The 20,289-nt window shown below is 30.5% G+C and overlaps 1 protein-coding gene across 1 annotated transcript; it reads left to right on the forward strand.

The window, feature by feature from the left end:
* Positions 1–3,810: 3,810 nt before the first annotated feature.
* LOC145751850 (uncharacterized) lies at positions 3,811–20,284 on the forward strand. Its single transcript, XM_082567972.1, has 23 exons — positions 3,811–6,717; positions 6,932–6,987; positions 10,899–10,946; positions 11,609–11,732; positions 12,307–12,513; positions 14,061–14,209; positions 14,283–14,473; positions 14,712–14,796; positions 14,967–15,027; positions 15,319–15,395; positions 16,557–16,703; positions 16,808–16,991; positions 17,095–17,375; positions 17,569–17,663; positions 17,796–17,970; positions 18,049–18,133; positions 18,208–18,305; positions 18,434–18,553; positions 18,711–18,889; positions 18,987–19,128; positions 19,255–19,407; positions 19,500–19,554; positions 19,668–20,284. Exons 1-23 carry the CDS (start codon positions 3,855–3,857, stop codon positions 19,793–19,795), a joined length of 5,703 nt encoding a protein of 1,900 aa, XP_082424098.1. The 5' UTR covers positions 3,811–3,854; the 3' UTR covers positions 19,796–20,284.
* Positions 20,285–20,289: the final 5 nt, after the last annotated feature.

A 20,289-nucleotide genomic window follows, 5' to 3' on the forward strand; every position in this document is an offset into this window, starting at 1 on the left:
AATTTTAGTTTACTGTAAAATCCCAGTACGAATTAAAAACGCAAACACTTCAAGAATGTAACTGCTTTATATGTCTTAGAAAGTATTAAGTAAGATTAACTTTGTACTAAAGGAAGCGCCTTTGGCATAATTAAACAATCTTAAATCTTGTTTTTTTAATATGGATAACAAAAATTCGTATTTAGAGTTAACTTATACTATAACGTTAATTAAATAGAACAAAATTAAGGTTAAAAATGAGATCGAAAGGACGAAACTCCTTGCTTCAAAATGCAATGAAGTCAACAGTTGGAATAATGATAAATGTAACAGCACCTGCTACAGACCAGGGTAATTACGTTTTTACTTTATTTTAATTTGTCAAATAAACTAAATATGAAAAGCTTCTTTTTTGACGCTATTGTAAATTGTATACGTTAATAAACTTTATTTAAATTGTGTTCGTTAGTAAGTTAATTAATAAAGGTTTAGTTTACTATAATGTTCCGGACCAAAATCGAAAGTCAAAATTATTGTTGTTTTTATTTTTATAACAAGTAAAACATTATAACCGGGTTAAGTTAAATTATGTTATGGGCCATTTAAAAAAAATCTATTCTATTTATTTTGTATAAGAGTTTAAAAGTTAAGTGGGGTTGAAATAAAAGTTACGTAATTTCGTTTATATAGAAATTGCGAAAGACTTTAAAATTAAATTAAATTCATTTTTTAAATCTTTTTTTAACACAAATCTTGTAAAATGTGATCTATTTCTTGTTTAAAAGAAAATGATAATATCAAAATAATAAATTATTTATTTCAAATCCATAATATCTATTATTAATTCTTTGCGAGAATTGTTATCGCAAGTGTTATGCATATGGGTGTATGCGTTATATTTCTACTATTTTAAAACATTGATTTTGGTTTGATCCATAACTTAAAATCCAAGAATTATGATAAAATAATATTTAAAATAATGTATATTGTATAACATATTATTAAATCAAACACTTTATTACCTAAATATTTTTTTTAAGTTTGCATTAATATATATAAAACAAATTTTTTTGGGAAAGTTTGTAAATTATAACAAAGAATAAAAAAAAAATCTAAAACAAAAATTAAATAATTTTTTTGATAAATAATAAAACTTTATTTATTCGATTTTCATTTTTCCAAAAAAAATTTAATAAAGTTAATTTTCGGTTTAACATTATTGATGACGTTATTTTCTATTACTAAAGTCAAATATGATTATATAGTACAGGATACTATAAAAATTAATACTCGTATCAAACTACTGGTCGAATATCACATTTTTCAGACTTAATAATTTTGCAACCCATATTTGTTATTGTTACGATACACACATTATAGTTTTGCAGTTGACGTCACGATATAGCAAATTAAATCTCAACAATGACGTCACGCTTTTAATTAAAACAAAAAATTAATTTTTTTAAATTCAAGTTTTTCGGAGCTAACTTGGGCGGTAAAATAAAGATTTTAAGTTAATTTTTTCTTTAAAAGTAATTTTCTATATTAGTTTTCCTTATTGGCAAAAACTGATAAAATCGTTAAATAATAATAAATTTAAAATAATAAAACAATATATTGTTTACAGCCTTTTCATTTAAACCACACAACACAAACCTTATTAGCATATTTTAAGGAAAAAATTAATTGATTAATGATCTTTCAAAAACGTCGACGTCATTTTAAAAATGACGTAATTGAAACCGGACAGGACGAGTTAGCCGTTGATTATTTTTCTAAAACTTATAAAAATATTTAAACAAAATACATAAGGTGTGGGTTTATATTTACCACACGGAAACAGACTGAATATTATTTTAAACGTCATCAACCTATAACACACGCATTATAGGATAGCGTGTTATAAAGTAAATCGGACAAGGCTTATGTAACTGTGATTTTATTTTTGAGATTATTGTTCTAAGCTAATGGTGACGTCACCCATCCGGTATAATAAGCAACTGAGTATTGCTATCTGTGCGTTTGTCATACTCATTTATTATTATAATTATAGCAGAGGTGTATTATATCCAAAAATGAAGTTTTAAAAAGTTTATTATATTTTGTATGGGGTCTACTTTTGCCTAAAAATGCATTAAAGTTAATGCGAATTTGTGTTATTTTTTGTAAAAAAAAGTTATTTAAAAGAAGTGTTTTTTTGCTTACTTTTGTATATATACGTCAAGCTTACAGTACAAGTTAGATATTGGTATTAGCATATTACTACGTATAAAAGCGTGGTAGTTTTACCCTAATTATGTGAAAAACGTTAATTAAACGTGTTTAATTGAAGTGGCCATATACAATCCGAAACGTAATTTATAATGGATAGTCTCTACACCAAAAATCAAGCACGAATTGAGTGAATGTAAATACAATAAAGAAACTGAATAGGTGGTTCTGTCTATTTTCAAACAGTGGAGATATACGAAATTATAACTAGGTTAGCACGTATACTATTACTTAACATTCTCACGTATATATTAGACAAGGTATTATATAATAGGTAACCAATTTGTTAATAAGGACTTGTTGATGGTTAGGAATACGTAAAGTGCAGTTTAGGTCACGTGACGTAATGTTGTGATGACGCAGTTTAAAGGGATACAGTTTTAACATAGATGGATATGGAAAATGTCATATAGGGGCAAATTGTTTACAAAAGCTGTGTTAATACAGTGATTAATTGTGTCTGAAAGAAATAGTTGCTTAAAAAAAAGTTAAAATATGTTATTTTTAAAAATCGTTTTACTTAAATTTATAGGAGCAAAAAGTTTTATTTTTTGCATCTATTTAATTTGGAGTTTAGGTATTGTATTAAAAAAGTAGTTTGTAAAGTAACATAGTATTTCATTTAATTTCAAAAAAATGACGTCACTTATTAGATTCTACAATATCCGAGTAGTGTTTCAATATAGTATGACGCTTTGGTGCAACGGGATGTCTGTGAAATCACCTGAGTTAGAAAACAATACTCTATTTGCCTTACTAAGATTGCACAAAAATTGTGTCACAAATAGGGTAGTTAATATAAAAACTTGTTTGTCTGTTATAACGGAAGGCCGGTATAAAAGGATGTGATTGCGAGGATCCTGTTCAAAAAGTGACTTGCAATTTTAGCTTGATTATAGCGTTTTTTAAGTTAGTATGACAATTTTTTTTTAAGTTTAAAATTGGTTAAATAGTAGAAGCTTATGTAAGTTTAACAAAAAGAGTTGTTTTATGTAAGTTTAACAAAAAGCATGTGGTCATTTTAGAATATTAGACCAAAGTTTAATTTAGAAAAGGATTTAGAAAAAATGGTATAGACCTTTAAACAAGTGGCTTTACCTTATCTGTAACTTGCTTGTATAGATCAACTTAATTAGTGACAGCCTTTTAAACTTTTGTTAATTTCTATATTACGTTTTACCCAGTGTTATTAGTCAATTAAGGTAATTCCGATTAACTAATATAAACAAGCAAACAGTCACTATATCCCACATGTAAGTATAGCGTATCATCATCCCGCTGAATCATAGCCTGTCATTTTGGCCTGTTTTTATTATGCATATTCTAATATAGCAAACTTTTTATACCTTGTATATTAGTTGAGTACAATGGGATATTAATAGCAAGTCAAAATAGGCGGAAAATAAGCAACTAAGGTCATGCTTTATAATAATACGCGTGTTTATTTGGCATAGATTAATAAAACAAAATAGGTGTTTGTTTTATAAGCTTGTATTAATAAAAATATTGATTTTATTTTTGTTAACAAATGTTTTAGATTGTAGCAGCTAACTTTAAAAAAAACAAAGTCATGTGAATTACATTTTTGGATTTATTTTTTTGCCATGATACAAAGTTCAACATTAGTATCAGGCGAAACAAGTTTAAGTTATAATAATATGGATCCATATGCACCCAACAGGGCACAATCAATGCGATATAGAAGGCCAGACCGGCAAGGATATGCACCACAAGAGGTTACCGGTTATTCGAGACAAACAATACAACACCCTGAGTCGCAGTGGAGCTCACAAGAAAATGATTACATGGATATGAGATCCAAGGGACCTTCGCAACAACAAATTACACATCAACAGCATATGCAACAGCAACAACAAATGCTTCTCATGCAACAACAACATCTGCAACAACAGCAACATCCTCCTCAAAGGTTTATTGGAGGCACGAAGTCAAAATCGTCACCAAATATGTTTTCATCGAGATATCAACCTCCTAAAGTTGAACAAGAAGATGAATATGTTGGTTTTCAGCAGCCTGTAACTCCAACATTTACCAGCGGAATTAACGCACCAAGTAATGATGCAGTGTTCGATACAGAGGACAGTGATTACGCTGATATGTCTGGCAAAAACAATTTTGCAAACAACACATTAAGCTTATCACGACATAACACTTCAAGTAGGAGTATGAATGCTTTACAAAGCAAGACATTACAATCTGGCAGAAATATGAGCAGTATTGACCCTCGACGAGCCGCATCTACCAATATAAGAAGTGGAGCACACAGTCTAAGAACGCAAATCAAACACGACTTCAACATTCGTGAGGGTTCCCATGATAAAGATGACGACGATGACTATGATATGGTTCCATTTTCACCAAATCCTACGTTGAATAGATTACCAAGTATGCCTATAATTAAAACAAGTCATCAAGCATCACCACCAATCCCTAAAAAGATGTACGAGTCTTATGATAATGACATGCAGGGTTATAATAACAGAAATGCGCAAACTCTTCAGCACTACAATAACCCAGCTTCGACCGACGCTGGACGTGCTGCTAGAAAATACTTACAAATTAAATCACCTAAACCAGTCGCTGAGGCTCCGGCTGTGCCCAATATTCGGAAAACTCATTCTGCTGGGATAGTAAGGTCAAAATCCCGCGCTGGTAAGATGGGAGGCGTCAATGTACGACTTGGTAAAGTCCAAAGAAATCAGTCGGTGAAAACTATATCAAACCACACTCAAGAAGATCAACAGGATTTGTATGATAGTATTAACGATACAAATTACAATCATTCTGTAGCACCAAATGTACCAGTAAGCCCTCTAACTAGCCCAAAACAACGAAGTCAAACAATGAGTGCAACTTCCGAAGATAGTTTTGCAGCCGAAGAAGATAAATTTCAAAGCAGCGAACCGACTTTTAACGCAGACGAAAAACAAGAGCGAGACTCGGACGGTTCAGAATTAATTAAGATATTGCACAATGGAAACAAAGCTAGAAGTTTGGATGCTAATTACTTAGAATGGCTAGCAAAAACATCCCCGTTTGCATCACGTAACACGAGTGTATCAAACTCTGATAAAAATATCACAATGTCGGTTGATCAACTAAAATCAATGTCGATTTCGCGTACAAAGTTTAAAGCAATCGACAAACCTTCAAGATGGGGTTCTGAATCTGATTCCGAAGCTGAAATCAACGATTCAAATGACGAGGAAGAATTTAAAAAGTTTACAGACGGTGTTGCTAAAATGAACCAACAAAAACAATCAAGTGGTGACCAACCAATTCCCTTTATATCACTAAGTACTTACGCTGAGGTTTACTGCCAACCTGAAAGTAGCAAAACTGAAGTGATTTTAAGTCCCAAAGAAATTGAAAAAGCGAAAAAGAAACAAATTAAGACGATGAAACGAGCTAAAACTTTAAAAACTCCGACCAAAAAGACTCCTGTAAATGTAGTTGAATTTGCTGATATAGCGCAGGCATTCTACGAAGACCAACAGAAAGAGAAGAAAAAAGATAAAAATAAATCACCAAACAAAAAGAAAGTGGCCGATAAGAAGGAATCACGAAAAAGCCTAAAAATGAAAAACAATATCGCAGCCGGGAAACCCCCTGGGGGGAACTTGAAATATGAAGGAAAGTCGAATCAAGTTGACATCGATCTTACTGAGCCGATATCAAGAATGCCAACCATAAAATCCCCCTTAGGTGTTTCCCCTATTAACGGGCCTAAATCGCGGAGCTTTCGAACAAGAACGACATCTGCAAGTAACGATCATAACGAAATCCATTACAACAACGGGAACAACAGAACGACTAAAACTCTGGACCGAAACTTTACCCCGGATGGTCACAGAATCGATATAGACGGTACCTTGGGTTCAAGGACCAGTTCGTTCACGGAAAGTTTAAAAAGTGACGGGAATAATTCCCGCCGATCCTCGCGATCCAATTTCTCGATCTCGAAGTCCAGTACCTTGGGCCGACTGTTCAGTAAAATTAACAGAGAAAGTCGTAAGCCAAGAATTACTGACAGCCATTTCATAGCAAACGACATAACCGATGGCTCGAAACTTAACGTGTTTTCTAAAAACCCAATCTTTAGTGCACAGCGATATTTTGGAGAGGTTGATTTTGCGCACGGTCTTGCAATGAAAGTTCATGGTAACGATACAGAGCTTGAATCACCTGAATTCACTGTAATAGGAGGCAAGAAAACGCCTACTTTAAAACGACGATCAATAGAAAACAAATATGCAACAATCAGTGGATATTCGTCCGGTAGTGAGTCGAGCGAAAACTTGTTGACTTCGAAATTATCCTGTCCCCAAATCCAGGTCACGGGGAGCCCGGAACCAGTGTACGGGAGCGTAAAAAAGCGCCCGAAACCGTTTCGTGGTAGTATAAAAAAAATTTCAAGAAGGTCTATGTACAAAGCAGTGTCGTCAGGTCTTTTGGCTTACTTTGAATTTGTTTATTTATTTTTAAATAGTGTTTTTATGCAAAACTCAATTTGCATATGAAAATTCCTTATTTAACAATATGTTTTAACCAATTGTATGACTATGCATAGGAAACGTAAAATTAATTATAAAAATATCAAATTTTAACTGGCATTTAATTTCTTTGCAAGAAAATTTAATTTTATTATTTTTATTTGTAGAAAAGTTGGAAGTAGCGAACGGTGATTTGTCAATATCTTCAAAACCATCACCGCCGGTAAGTTTAAATAAATATTAACTTTGTTTTTAAGTTCTATATTAAAATATCCAATAATAATGTGCGTGTATATAAAAATATAACCATTGGTTAACAGTATTTTAACCTAAAATAATAGTAACAACTAGTACAAGTGTGTTAAATTGTTTAAAAATTAATATTGTGTGTGTTTTGCTATGGTTGACATCCTAAAAAAACAGGAAATGTTATAAACTAGATGGCGCGTAGGAGTAAAGCAATTATTTTTGGTTGTTTAAAGCACAATATTATTACCATCACCATCTTAAATAATTCGAACTACAATGTCTGACGTCCCGCATATATATTTACTGCGGTTTAGAAAAAATACTATTGAAATAAAATGAACTCGTATAACATTTCTATTTACATCCATAAAATTAAGAATAATAAAACATCTACTTAATTAAATTAAATGCAAATTTATAACACAGCTCATATAAAATCAATAACATAATAAAATCTTATAAAAAGACAATTACTTTACAACATTTAACACCGCTATTTATTATTCCCCAATCACTTTTTATAACCGTATTAATTCCGTGGCGATTTATTTAACAACTCTATTAAATTTAAATCGACTTTTCCCACAAAAATAGCTTTTCCGACATAGACACCTTGTCGTGACGTCATAACATTACGTCAGTCCCTGCAAATATGATATACCGTACGGGTAATGCTATACCTTCTTTATTGTACTTTACTTGTTAAAAGCCATGTTTTTTAGCGAAATTTAGACCTAACTACGTCATTGTTTTAAAATATCGTGTTTTAAAATATTTATTTAACCTAGGAGTCAACATATAACATTAAACTCAAATTGAAGTTAATATAGGCGTATATTATTGCGACTTTATGTTGAATAGCGGTTATGCTAAAGTCAAATATTAACTAAAATAATCGAATTTCTGAGTAAATTATCAAATACATATTCTAGCACGATAGTTCTACAAAATATACTAGTATTACGTCGTATAAGGATCAATAAAAACGGGATTAATAAGCGGGTTAAAATAGTGTTATAACACTTAAACAATAGCAGTTAGAAAAGAGTAGAGTCGGTTACTTATGTTACTTTTTATAAGAAATACATGGAAGCATAACTCGCAGTTCAAATGTCTAGAGTTCGTAAATTTTGATTTAGGGTTTAAGTTTGCGTTTCCTTTTTTACGATTAGTTTATTTGTTTAAACTTGACAAGTTAGCAAGGCAAATAAATCGTAAAAAAAACCGAGCAGACGGCGAAATAAGGTCAGTTAAACAGCGCAACTATATACTAAGTTAAAATGTTTTGTAACTAAGAGTTTAAATCTGATTTTCTCTTTAGTATAAAATGTAACCCTAGCCGTATAAGCAATTGGTTTATAATCTTAACAACTATAGTCTAAAACTCGCGAAAAAGAAAGCAATAACCTTACAGGAAGACTTAAACAAGATTAATTTAGATCCAAGTTAATGTCAAACGGATTAAGGGTTTAATACAGTACCGATCCAAGCGTAAGACAAGATAAAACCCTATATTAAGGTGAAGAAATAAAGATTGTACTTAGATAAAATCAATTTTCAATCAAGGCTAAATATTAGTCCTTGGCACACATGTCAACTAAAACTTGTTTGCCAATTAGTATGCCAAAGTACTGCTAGTAAGTTGACTTGCATAAGAGTCATTAATTATTTTTTGCAAAGTTGTAACAGATTCTATTTTTCCTAAATGTCATTTACGTTTGCGAAGCTATCCAAATATAGTTAGGCGACATTTAAGGGATGCTTTGACCTCAAGTTGGCATGCATTTAGTTGGAACAAGCACAGATTTTTAACCGAAGTGGTTTAGCATTGGGTTCAATATGCAACTTTTGCACAAAAACAAAAACAGAAAGAATTGAAAAATGTATTATGTGGTGTTTCTTATACTTTTTAACAATTATACAGTTTAAGTAAAGTGTTTGGATAAAAATGAATATTTGAACTTAAAATTTTGTAAATTTTGAGGATAATTAATTATTGTGACGTCATGGTAATGTTGGTGACGCGGTTTGCTCGATTCGTGGGTGATTATTTTACTCCCAAAAACGAAACATTTTTACCCGGAATAAGCGATTCAGTTGAAGGGTTAAAATGGGTAAGTTACTTATAATTTACATGTTTAAAAATTAAATTACAAAAATTTAAATGTGTGGCTAGTTTTAAATGGATAAGATATTTAAAAAACGTTGCTAATTTAAGAACGTAAAAAATACACAAAAAACTGTTTTACTTCCTAATTTTTTCTAGAAAATGCTAAATAATCAATTTATATTCTTAAATAAACAAGTGCTTAAATTGTTCAAACAAGTAATTTAAGTTATCGATTATTACAAAGACAATTTTCAAGTCTATGCCTAACCGCAGTTAATTATTTACAATAAAAACTAAGTAATGTTCAACTAAAAAGAGCGTTTTTAGTTTTTATAACACATGTAATATAATACATATTATTAACATTTATAAAATATGTCCTGTAGTGTGGTGGACCGGGTATGGGAACAACCTACGAACCCAAAGGTTTCATGTTCGAGTCTCACCAAGGCCACACTGTTCGCCCTTGAGCCCGGCGTTTACGAATAGCTTAAACACCTAATAGCACACCCATACCCGATAAAAAAATCAAAAAACTATCCCCTTAAGTGGATATGAAAAAAATATTTAAAAATTTTATTTTTTACCAAAAATTCACTGAATTTCGAAACCGAAAAATAACAATTTCTTTTCCATTAGTAATTAGAAACAACGCAAAAATTAACAAAATAGTAATTTTGACGTCATCATTCTGTTAATTAACTTGAAACATCGTGTCAAAAATTGCGTCAAAAATCGTGTTTTGAAAAATCGTGGTTAAAGTGTGTTGAGCAGGGCAAAGTAAACAAACAAATCTGTGATTTTAAGTATTTCTAAACCACTTTTATGTGCAAAATAATGTCTAAATTAAAATAAATCGACATCTTTTAAAAGTATGGGGAATGGAAAACATAAAAAAAATCGAAATTTCGTTTTAATAGCGTAACAAGTACAAAAAAAATCGTAAAATTGTATTAAATTTCAGTTTCATGAGAAACAAGTTTTAAAAATTTTTAATTTTGTGGTTTCGATCTTTTAAATCTACCGCATATTTTAACTTAAAAGGGTTGCAACTCGAGGTTCTTTTCTCGATCAAATGACAGTTACAAATTATTAATCGTGACGTCAGTCAATCAGGTGACGTCACGAACGGAAGTCGTTCGCAGAATTCCTGTCCCCACGAAAGCTCTCGATTATTTTTTTTTATTAAATTTCGAAGCGAAGACAATTTGACAACTTTCAATTGTTGTTAAAAACACAATCTTTAGTTATTACCCAGGCAGCGAAAATTATTATTTCTGCACAAAAGACGACTTAATTTTAAGTCGAGTATTTTTTACAAATCAGCGAATTTAGGCCGAGCGAAATTATTACCGAAAATATTCAGTGGAAGGTGTATTAAATATTTTATAATGTCGTTCCGTATTAAGCAATTAAAACGGGAATGGAGTACGTTGGGTCGTAAACGTAAAGTCAGTCAACCTGTTCAAATACACGAACATTATCATACCTTACCCAGAAGGTCATCAGATTCAAATTTACTATTGGTGAGAAAGGAAAAATAACAATTCCGTGCGTAGTTGTAAACCGCCATTCGTTTTAAAAATAAACAGTGTTTTTAAGTAAAAATTCAAGATATAAAAATGTTGAATGTTGTGTCTATATTTTATTGTAAATTTATATATAAAAATATTATGTTTATATTATAAGTACTTATTTAGACTCTTCGCGTTAACATTAACGTTGTTTATTATTACATTAAAAACGTGTTGTAACAATTGTTTTATTGTTTACAGGCGCCCATCAGACCCAAAGTTCGTCAAAAAGTTGTCCCGCTTTATGAGGTAAGAATGATGACAATTCATTAACCGAAACTTAGATTGTATTCTGACTTATGTGACGTATTCACATCATGTATTATGCATACATTTTATTTGCATAGTTTGTTATATTTTAATTCATGATTTTTACAGTTGGACGTTTAGTATTTTTTTATGTTAAATGGTTAAGCGAAATGTATTCATTTTCTATATAGACACAGCATTATTACGCATTTTAAAAACTTAACACTAATCTCACGTATATCCGTTGCGAATGATAGAACTGTAAATACTCAAAAAAAACCTAAACTTAACCACCTAATAAATTATGATGTCAAACTCTTGATCCAAATCCAAGTTTATTTTAAGCGAAAAGTAGATCGGGTGTTAAATGTTATATGGTAAGGAGAATAGGGTTAAACGGAAGCACTGTTGTTTATCATACCAAAACTTGGCGGAAAATTATGTCTGATAATGTATAAAAAAATTGACGTTAATTTGTTTTTTTGCACCGTTATTGATGATATAACTGGTATTTATCTATTATTATAGCATAATTCGTAAAGCAACTTTTCAAAAAGGGCCATTTTTTCAATTTTTAAGCAACTTGTGTTTTGCTCCGAGTTAAAATAACAGACCAAAAAGATTACATTTTTAACATATTTTCGTATTATTATTATTTGTAGGAGCCATCTGCACGTAGTTTATCAGTAGCACGAATACTATTTCAACACTTACAACAAACACAACCGACTTTACTCAGAGACATAGCAGCCAATGAAGAAAAAAATGACCAAATATATGAAGAAAGTAAGTGGAAAATATGAAAATTGGTTCACGTTTTGGCTAACTTTTTTTAACAATAAACTAAGCTGGGAATTTATCAAATACTACCGGTAGTAAAACCTAATTAACAGGTTATTTTATTACCAAACATACACGTTTATTAATCACAGATTAAGACAATTTATTAGGTTAATTGTCAAACTTTGAAACATAAAAATGTACTTACTTGATTTGCATGCCAAAGTAGGAGTTTTCACGACTTTTTCTTTAAAATCAAAAGTAGTAAATTTCACAAATGCAAAAAGCAATTCATTGCAGCAAATTTTAATCAATTAAACAAAAGCTAAACTATACTCAACAAGCAAAAAAAGCTAAGTTTAAGTGAAATAAACAACACGTGCAGGTTTGTTATTGTTTTTAGGTAACCACAATGCATTAGAAATCGGACAACATTTTATATTTATTAAAGTTTATCCCCAAATTATCTAAAACAAAATCATATTAATCAAAGAATGTTTAAAACTGGTTTTTGGTATATTTATTTCTTTTTTAATAATTGTTGTGATTAACGTAATAATTTCGCCACTCTACGTCACAGACGGAGAAGAAAAGCTTTCTGCCGGAACAACTTATCAAGAATGTGCTTTCGGACACGAACTGGTCACGTGGCTTCATTCGCAACTACATGCCAAACACTTTGTCGGCGAAAACGTAGACGTGACGTCACCGCAGACGTCACCACACTCCAGGTTGCATATTGTGGGAATGTTGGAGGTGTTAATTGAGGAAGGATTGCTGTACCACGGTAAGTAGTTGAGTAGATTTATTGTTTTATGGCAAGATGTCCGTGTTTAAGTATAACAGTCTACATAATATTACAGTATCCGTATTTATTTAAGATATTCCCATACTCACTAAAATCGTTTCCATACAAAGCAGTATAAATTTGAAATATTCTGTTATGTTTCTATACACGATTTTAAGACTTTTTATACATAGCAATGTGGGTTTAAGGGCGCATACTAATATTTGCATTTGTTGTAATATACAATGGCGACAATTGGTCTACAAATGTAACAATGACTTTGGCCAAGAACTTAACTTAATAAATATAAAGAGCAACTTACAGCATATAAAACAAACTTGCTATTGCTAATTAACTTGTGGTTTTTACCTAATTAAAAGCATTGGGTTTATTTATTTGTCGCTGGTTTAAATATTTCGGGGGGAATGTCATTATAACATGACTTAATTCTTATATTCCTACAACATTTAAATGAATGTCTGTAATAAAATGACTTGTATATACGTAAGCAGAAGGCGTTGGTTAATCATATCCTTTAAAATATTAATGATACATTCAGCAATTATCAACATAACAAAGGTTAAGCGAGTGCTTAAAATTAAAGCATTTTATAAATAAGATAAAATTTCAATTGATCATTTTTAAGCATAAGGTATTTAAAAAACGTAAGTCGAGTTTAATTTTTATTGTACTTTAAAAAATGGCTTTATTTATTTTTGTGTGCATATAAGGCCCCCTTTCTGTGGTGCAAAAGCTAGTCAAAGTATGGCGCCATAAAGACAATTAAACTCGTGCCAAACTACTGATAACAAAGAATCATAACCCTACACTAGAGTACACCTGTTTTTGGTGGTTTGTGTAAAAAGTTGGGAAATCCTTTACCTGTTGGGTTTTAAATTTAGGAAGGATAAGCTTATCTAAATTTAATTAACTTTGTCGGTGATAATTTATTTACGTAATGACTGTTTATGATTTGAATACTGTATTAGGTAACTTAAAATATCAAATCGCACCTGAAATAACAAAATCATAAATTTAAATTACAATTGAGAGTTTTTGTTGACAATTAAAACGACATATTATAGCTTGTCAAGCTATTTTTACATTTGCAAACATAAGCAAAATTAGAAATTTATTTTAAGAGCGGAAAGCGCTAGGAATATCAAATTTCGGCAATATACGATAAACAGGAAATTGTAAACCAATAAATTAAATATATGCTGTCAAATTTTGGCAGAAATTTTGGTGTTGGCGACGTTGATGTGTTTTAATAATCGCAAATCTGACCTAAAATTTGAACTTTTTGTGAAAATAAAATCTTTCTTAAACCCGAATTAGATTTGGCTTGAATAAATTCGTCCAACTTAACATTTAACCCACCTCTCAATGCAGAATATTGTCAAACTACTCTATGTGTACCTTACGTCCACTAGTGGCCATTTAAAACCATGTACAACTAACTTTTTTAAACCTACAGGGCAAATTCTGTAAAAATTTCTATGTTAATTTGCTCGTGAATTTAAACATTTTCGTTTTTGTTGTTCTAGTTCGGCATGAACGTCACTTCGAAGATTCCAACGATCTTTATCGATTTCACGAAGATGTGACGTCACAGAGAGCTGAAGAACCGACCGCGAACACTCCTGACAGCGATTGTAAAAGCACAATGAGCAGCGTGGATTCTGGAATTGGAGCAGTAAATAAAAAATTTAAAAAAGTTCAAAAGAAAATTTTTTAAAAATATTTTTATAAAAATAATTTCTTTTTAGGGAAACGATTTTACAAGCGAAGAGGAATCCGCTATTAGTTCTAGATCTTCTTCTATCGTGTCCAACATTCGACTTAATCCTGACGTCATCAATTCAATGACGTCACGCTTGGACACTAACGTAGCAGAGGCGATGACGTATTTGCAACATGGATCACCAGACGCATTGTTTCGTAAAGCTCTCAGAAAAAGGTAAACAATAAAAAAAATACTTTTAATTTGATATGCAATTTATTAACATACAAATATAATTATTAAATGTCTTTCCAATAATAAAAGTCAAAATATTAATAAAAAAACAGCGTCATTATGTTCACTAAAATGTAAGTAAGTTTTGATAATGTGAATGTTTTACTAAAATTTAATTTTAGTTTAGATAATATAAATGTTTGCCCATTATGATGATGTTTATATTTATTATATATTATAGACATGAAGACAGAACAGCTGAAGAGCTATTGATGATTTACAAAGAAATTCTTCACATAAAAGCACTGGCTAATCTCTCAGATTCAGTAAATTGAGTTTATTATAAGAAAATTATTGTTAAGATTTAATCATAAATATGATTTTTTAACCATTTGCTTTTGTTCGTAAGCATATACACTACACAGAAAATCTTCTTTTTTTTAATTTAAATAAAAATATAAAATTTAAACCATTAAATTTTTTATTTTAATTCAAGGTAAAGCGAGAATTAGCTGGAGTTTTACAATTTGAAAACCACAAGGAGGCGGGAAAAACATGTAAGTCACGTGACTACTAGAAATTCTATTCATATTAAACAAATTAAACACCTGTGATTTTTGATAAATTCGTCGCAAAACCAATCAATTTATTTATAACTACAAAAAATAAATCATTTTGTAATTTAATCTTTTGGTGTATTTATTTTCGCATTTTAATTCATTTTATTTTAAAACAATATAAATCTCTAATAACGCCATAAAATTAAAAGTTTATTTTTTTATAACAAGCCCAAGTGGTTGATTATTCATTATATCAATTCTCATAAAATAACAACTTTATTTTTTTAGTATTCCACCAAGGAGACGAGGGAAGGTCCTGGTATATTATCTTTAGAGGTTCAGTTCAAGTTTGTATACATGGAAAGGTAAATGATAAAATATTTATTTTAATATTCATTAAAATGCATTTCGCTAAACAGTTATTTTTTTCTGATAAATATGGATAAGAGTGATAAACCAAAAATAATAATTTATTTGTAAAATATAAATTTACATCGTAGTACATTTGCGGAATCAGATATTAATAACTGTCTATGCTTTTATAATCTAATTACGCATACACGATTGAAATAGAGCTAATATTAATACCGCATATCACTTGTAGTAAGAATTAAAAAATATCCAAATTTTGGATGTGTTTTTAAAAAAAGGAAAACAGGTATCAAACATAATGTTACCGCGAACTTTATATCGGCTTCTAATATGTGTGGTAGTTTTCCATATTTGAAATAACGACACTTACAAGAAAAGCGTATTTTCTATCTGAGCGATAATTATCAAACTTTTAAAAGTAGTCTGAAGGTATTTGTTTGTACACGCTTTTAAGAAAAGATAAAACTCCAAAGCACACTTTGCAATAATAATATTAACTTTGAATATGCTTTGAAAAAGATAAGTTGCAAAAACAATTTGTTGTAATCTAATTATGCCGCCTTTTATTGATAGTTAGATATCATTAGTAAACGTATGCCGCTGTGTCGGTATCGTTTAATTTACGGGTGGCTACGGGAAGATCATTAAAAATAACTGTGATGCTAATTGAAGACACGTCGATAACGCATGTGGCTTACGCCTAAAAAAAACCTTTTTCTATCAAACCACATTACATATAATAGTTAAAACCGCATTTAGGAATACTAGGTATATGTTGCGTGCGTTACACTGTTTCATATTTAAAGAAATTATGGTAGTGTCAGTTGCATGTGCGACCTTAACCAGGCCTAATACGCCGACTAGAAAGCTTAGAATGTTAGTCGAAACTTCTGGTATTTTACCCTTGAAATTAAGACGCTCAAAATCATTGCCAAGAAGAAAATTAATTAAAAGCGAGTGTCATCCCAAAATGCTACAGCAAGTTAAGGTATATTTACTTCAAACAACAGAAATTTAAAACTCGTTATATTTAAGTTAGGTCTGGATCTAAACTGCCGGTGTAGATTATGTAAAAATGTTACCAGTTTTTAACCAAGCAATCTAACGAAATTTAGTACTCCTAGACTTTATAAAATGTATTTGTTGTTTTGCAGGGTGTCGTATGCACGCTTGGCGAAGGAGACGACTTTGGAAATCTTGCTATTATAAACGATGCACCAAGAGCAGCTAGTATTGTTCTCGCGGAAAAGAATTGTCATTTTCTCAAAGTCGAAAAATTCGATTTCGTTCGAATTTTAAAGGTACTAAAAAAATTAAAGTCTTTGAAAATCTACGTTGAACATTTTTTCTATTACGTCACAAGGAAAAGTTGTATGACGTCACAATTAACAGTTGTAACTTTTAGGATGTCGAAGCGAATACGGTTCGCTTAAAAGAACATGGGGAAGACGTTTTAATTCTTCAAAAAATCCACGCCCGACCCACACAGGAACACATCAAGAACAACAACACTTTGATCGAACCCATTTCACATCTTCCCGCAGCCGCAACGCCTAAAAGACAATCGCACAGATACGCAATCTCAGCAGGTAAACAATTACGCACACATTACTCTTGAGAATATATTAATTTAAACCCTTTTACGATGTTATTTATTTAAATTATAATTTTTAAAATTTTTTTCGTTTATAGGGACCCCAGAAAAAATTCTAGAACACATACTTGAATATATTCAGCCTTGGAACATAGGTCGCCGCGAAGAAGCGATGGAAGAGTTTATCTTAAGTCACGTGTTATTTATGACGTCACAGAGACTATGCGACCTTTTATTGCAACATTATCGATCAGAAGAAGTTGCTACTGCGGAGTTTGCGCGATCTATAAAACGAAAAGTTGTGTTTTTTGTCGTAAGATGGAGCCATATTTTTACATATTTGTTCGCTGGCGATCTACATATCACGCAATTTGTTAAGGTAAATATTTTGGTGGTGAAGTTATCGATTTTAGACAAATTTAATTAAATTGTGGCTTGAGAAGCTTACTTAAGCTGGCTTTGTACACGTCTGTTAGCTTTTTGTTTAATGTTTTTTAAATTAGTTAAACGATAACTATTTAAAGACAAGATCCTTTTCAAGTTCAAATAAATTTGAAATTTATTATCTATAGGACTTAAAGGACGATGTACATCTAGATGCACTGGACAACGAATCTTTTTCTCAACTTAAAGATGATTTTGATTCTCTTTACACCGAAGATTCAATGTAAGAATTTATAAAATATCATATGGTAAAATTATTTTGGTATAATCATATTTAATACTAAACATAATTCGCTAAATAAATTAACAGTTTGAACCTAAACATGGACTTTAACTATAATATTTTTACTAAAAGTTTTACGAACGGGGATTCAAACTCGCACTGCCTCCTTAACATCAACGAAGCTGTAGAAAGACTTCAATCTACAGACCATCGACAACAACCGATCAAAGCAAGCGACAAAGCCTTGCTCAAGGTCTTCAACCTACAGAAGACATACACCACTGTAAAACTCCCTATCGCCTCTAGTGTAAGTTATTTTAAACATAGTCAATTAAATATTTCTGTATAAAAGTAAAATTAAAATTAATTTCTGTTTATATTTTAGGTGGACGAAATAATTAACCACGTTGCAGAAAAAGTAAACAAGTCACCAAGTTCGTTAACGTTAATGGAGTTACTTGAAACAGGAGGTAAATAATCTACCTACAAAACCTATAAGATGTTTAATATTGTGAATATAATAATTTTTTATTTTTTGTTTTAGATTATTTTCCAATATCAAAGAAACAAACATCAGTTGCTACCCACATTAAGTTAAACAGTCGCCTTTTTATATGCACACCTGAAGAACACGAGGAATTGGTAAGATATTTACTTAAATCAAATTAAAACTTTTATAACTTTGTATATAAGCGCAGGGGAAATTTTAAAAGGTACGATCCGCTTTGTAATGGTGATTATAAAAAAGTAAATTTATTGTTTTGTTTTAGAGTGCTGTTCCTTTACCAGACGTCGGGCAATGTTGCAGCCATTTAGAACTTGTTAGTTCGATGGAGATAGCTTATTTTGTAACCAAATATGATTGGCAGTTGGTCAACAATGTACATGTGGTAAATATAGCTTCATTTATTTTCAAGTATTACTAAAAATCTATCTTAAGAAAAAAGTAAAAAAAGTGATTTAGTATGTAACATGATTAGGCATTATATTATTATTCAAAAAGTGTTATATTATTCTTTTAATGATTAAAACATGTGTTTGTTTTAGATGGAATTTTTCTACAAAATTTGTGGTGCTCATAAGTTCAACCAAGTTACATCAAATCTTGATATGCTGACTCGAAGATTTAACCAGTTAGCTTATTGGGCTCCCACCGAAATACTTCAATGTTGTAATCTCAACAAGAGAGTGCAAATCTTAAGGAAATTTATCAAAATCGCTCAGCAGTAAGTCAATAATAATCTGTACCATTTAATAATTTGACCCAATGTAATAGACTATCAAGTAAGGTGCTTAAAAGTATTTTTTATTGTTTTTTTTTAGCTTAAAAATGTATCAAAATATGAACGCCTTTATGGCTATTATGATTGGAATTGGCAATCAAGCTGTTAGTCGGTTATCAACAACCTGGGATAAGTTACCAGCGAAATACAAGAAACTAGTTGAACAGTTTGAAGGAATTTTGGTAAGTAAAAAATCAATTTATATATCAATTTTCTAATATGAACAAACATGTTATATATAAGCTTTCTTATTCTTCACTAAAACTTTGCCTAATTTAATTCTTAAAATATGTAACTTTTTTGTTTAGGATCCTTCTCGAAACCATCGCAACTACCGACTCCATGCAAGTACTTTACAACCGCCAATGATACCTTATTTGCCTCTTGTTATGAAAGATATGACATTTCAGCATGAGGGCAATGATACCATTAAGAACGGTCTGGTTAATTTCGAAAAAATGGTAGGAACTATTTTATATAAATATTTTATTTTTTGATTGGAATATTTCAAGCTATTATAGCCTAATAATAATTGTTATTTTTCTTTTTTTAGCACATGCTAAGCAACAGTACGCGAACAGTTGTACAAGGATGTAGTAAAAATATAGGTAAGCCGATTTATTAACAGTGAACAGATTTAAAATTTTATTCTGTAGGTCACAAATTCTGTAGAAGATGATTTAACTTAACTTTAAACTAATATAAATATCTTTCATTATAGAAGTAGATCACATACTAGAGTCAACAAAAACGATGGATACTACGCGAAGTTATGTTCGAAACTTTCAAGTTATTACCAACCAAAAAAGACTTAACGAACTTTCTATCAAAATTGAACCAAGAAGATAACGAAAATTAAACAACAACAACCACAATTTCCTTCTGAGTTTCAATATTTTTTCTATTTTTTATTAGCTATTGTAGCTAATGCATATTGTTGGTTAATATACCTATCTCTAAATGTTAGAGAAACTTTTTAAAAACGTTGTTAAAATACTGTGTAAAATGTAGAATTTATTAATTTAAAATATTATTTGTGCAATATTATGAGTTTCTTTTAATTGGTGTATTTGCATGTTTATTTTTTAAATGTATGCTGTATTTATTGCTCAATTTTGTGCTTAGCCTAATTTTAATTAGACAAAAAGTTCATTTATATTGTCTGGGATTGTGTTTATGCCCATTATACAACGACGTATTTAAGTATACATTATATTTAAATGATTTATGTATTTTCAAAGTGAAAATGAAGTAATTTTGACGTAAAATATTGATATATTGTTAGACATGTTTCACTTTATTTTTTATGATTTAATAAAATAATAAAAAAGGCTAATTCCAGC

Source organism: Corella eumyota, chromosome 5 (genome assembly GCF_963082875.1).
Source record: "Corella eumyota chromosome 5, kaCorEumy4.1, whole genome shotgun sequence".
NCBI lineage: Eukaryota > Metazoa > Chordata > Ascidiacea > Phlebobranchia > Corellidae > Corella > Corella eumyota.

Bases quoted from the DNA above. Each gene is read 5' to 3' on its own strand.
- LOC145751850 (XM_082567972.1), top strand. From the start codon at position 3,855: ATGATACAAAGTTCAACATTAGTATCAGGCGAAACAAGTTTAAGTTAT. The intron at 6,988-10,898 runs GTAAGTTTAAAT...TATTGTTTACAG, and splicing joins CTTCAAAACCATCACCGCCG to GCGCCCATCAGACCCAAAGT. The intron at 19,408-19,499 runs GTAGGAACTATT...TTCTTTTTTTAG, and splicing joins TGGTTAATTTCGAAAAAATG to CACATGCTAAGCAACAGTAC.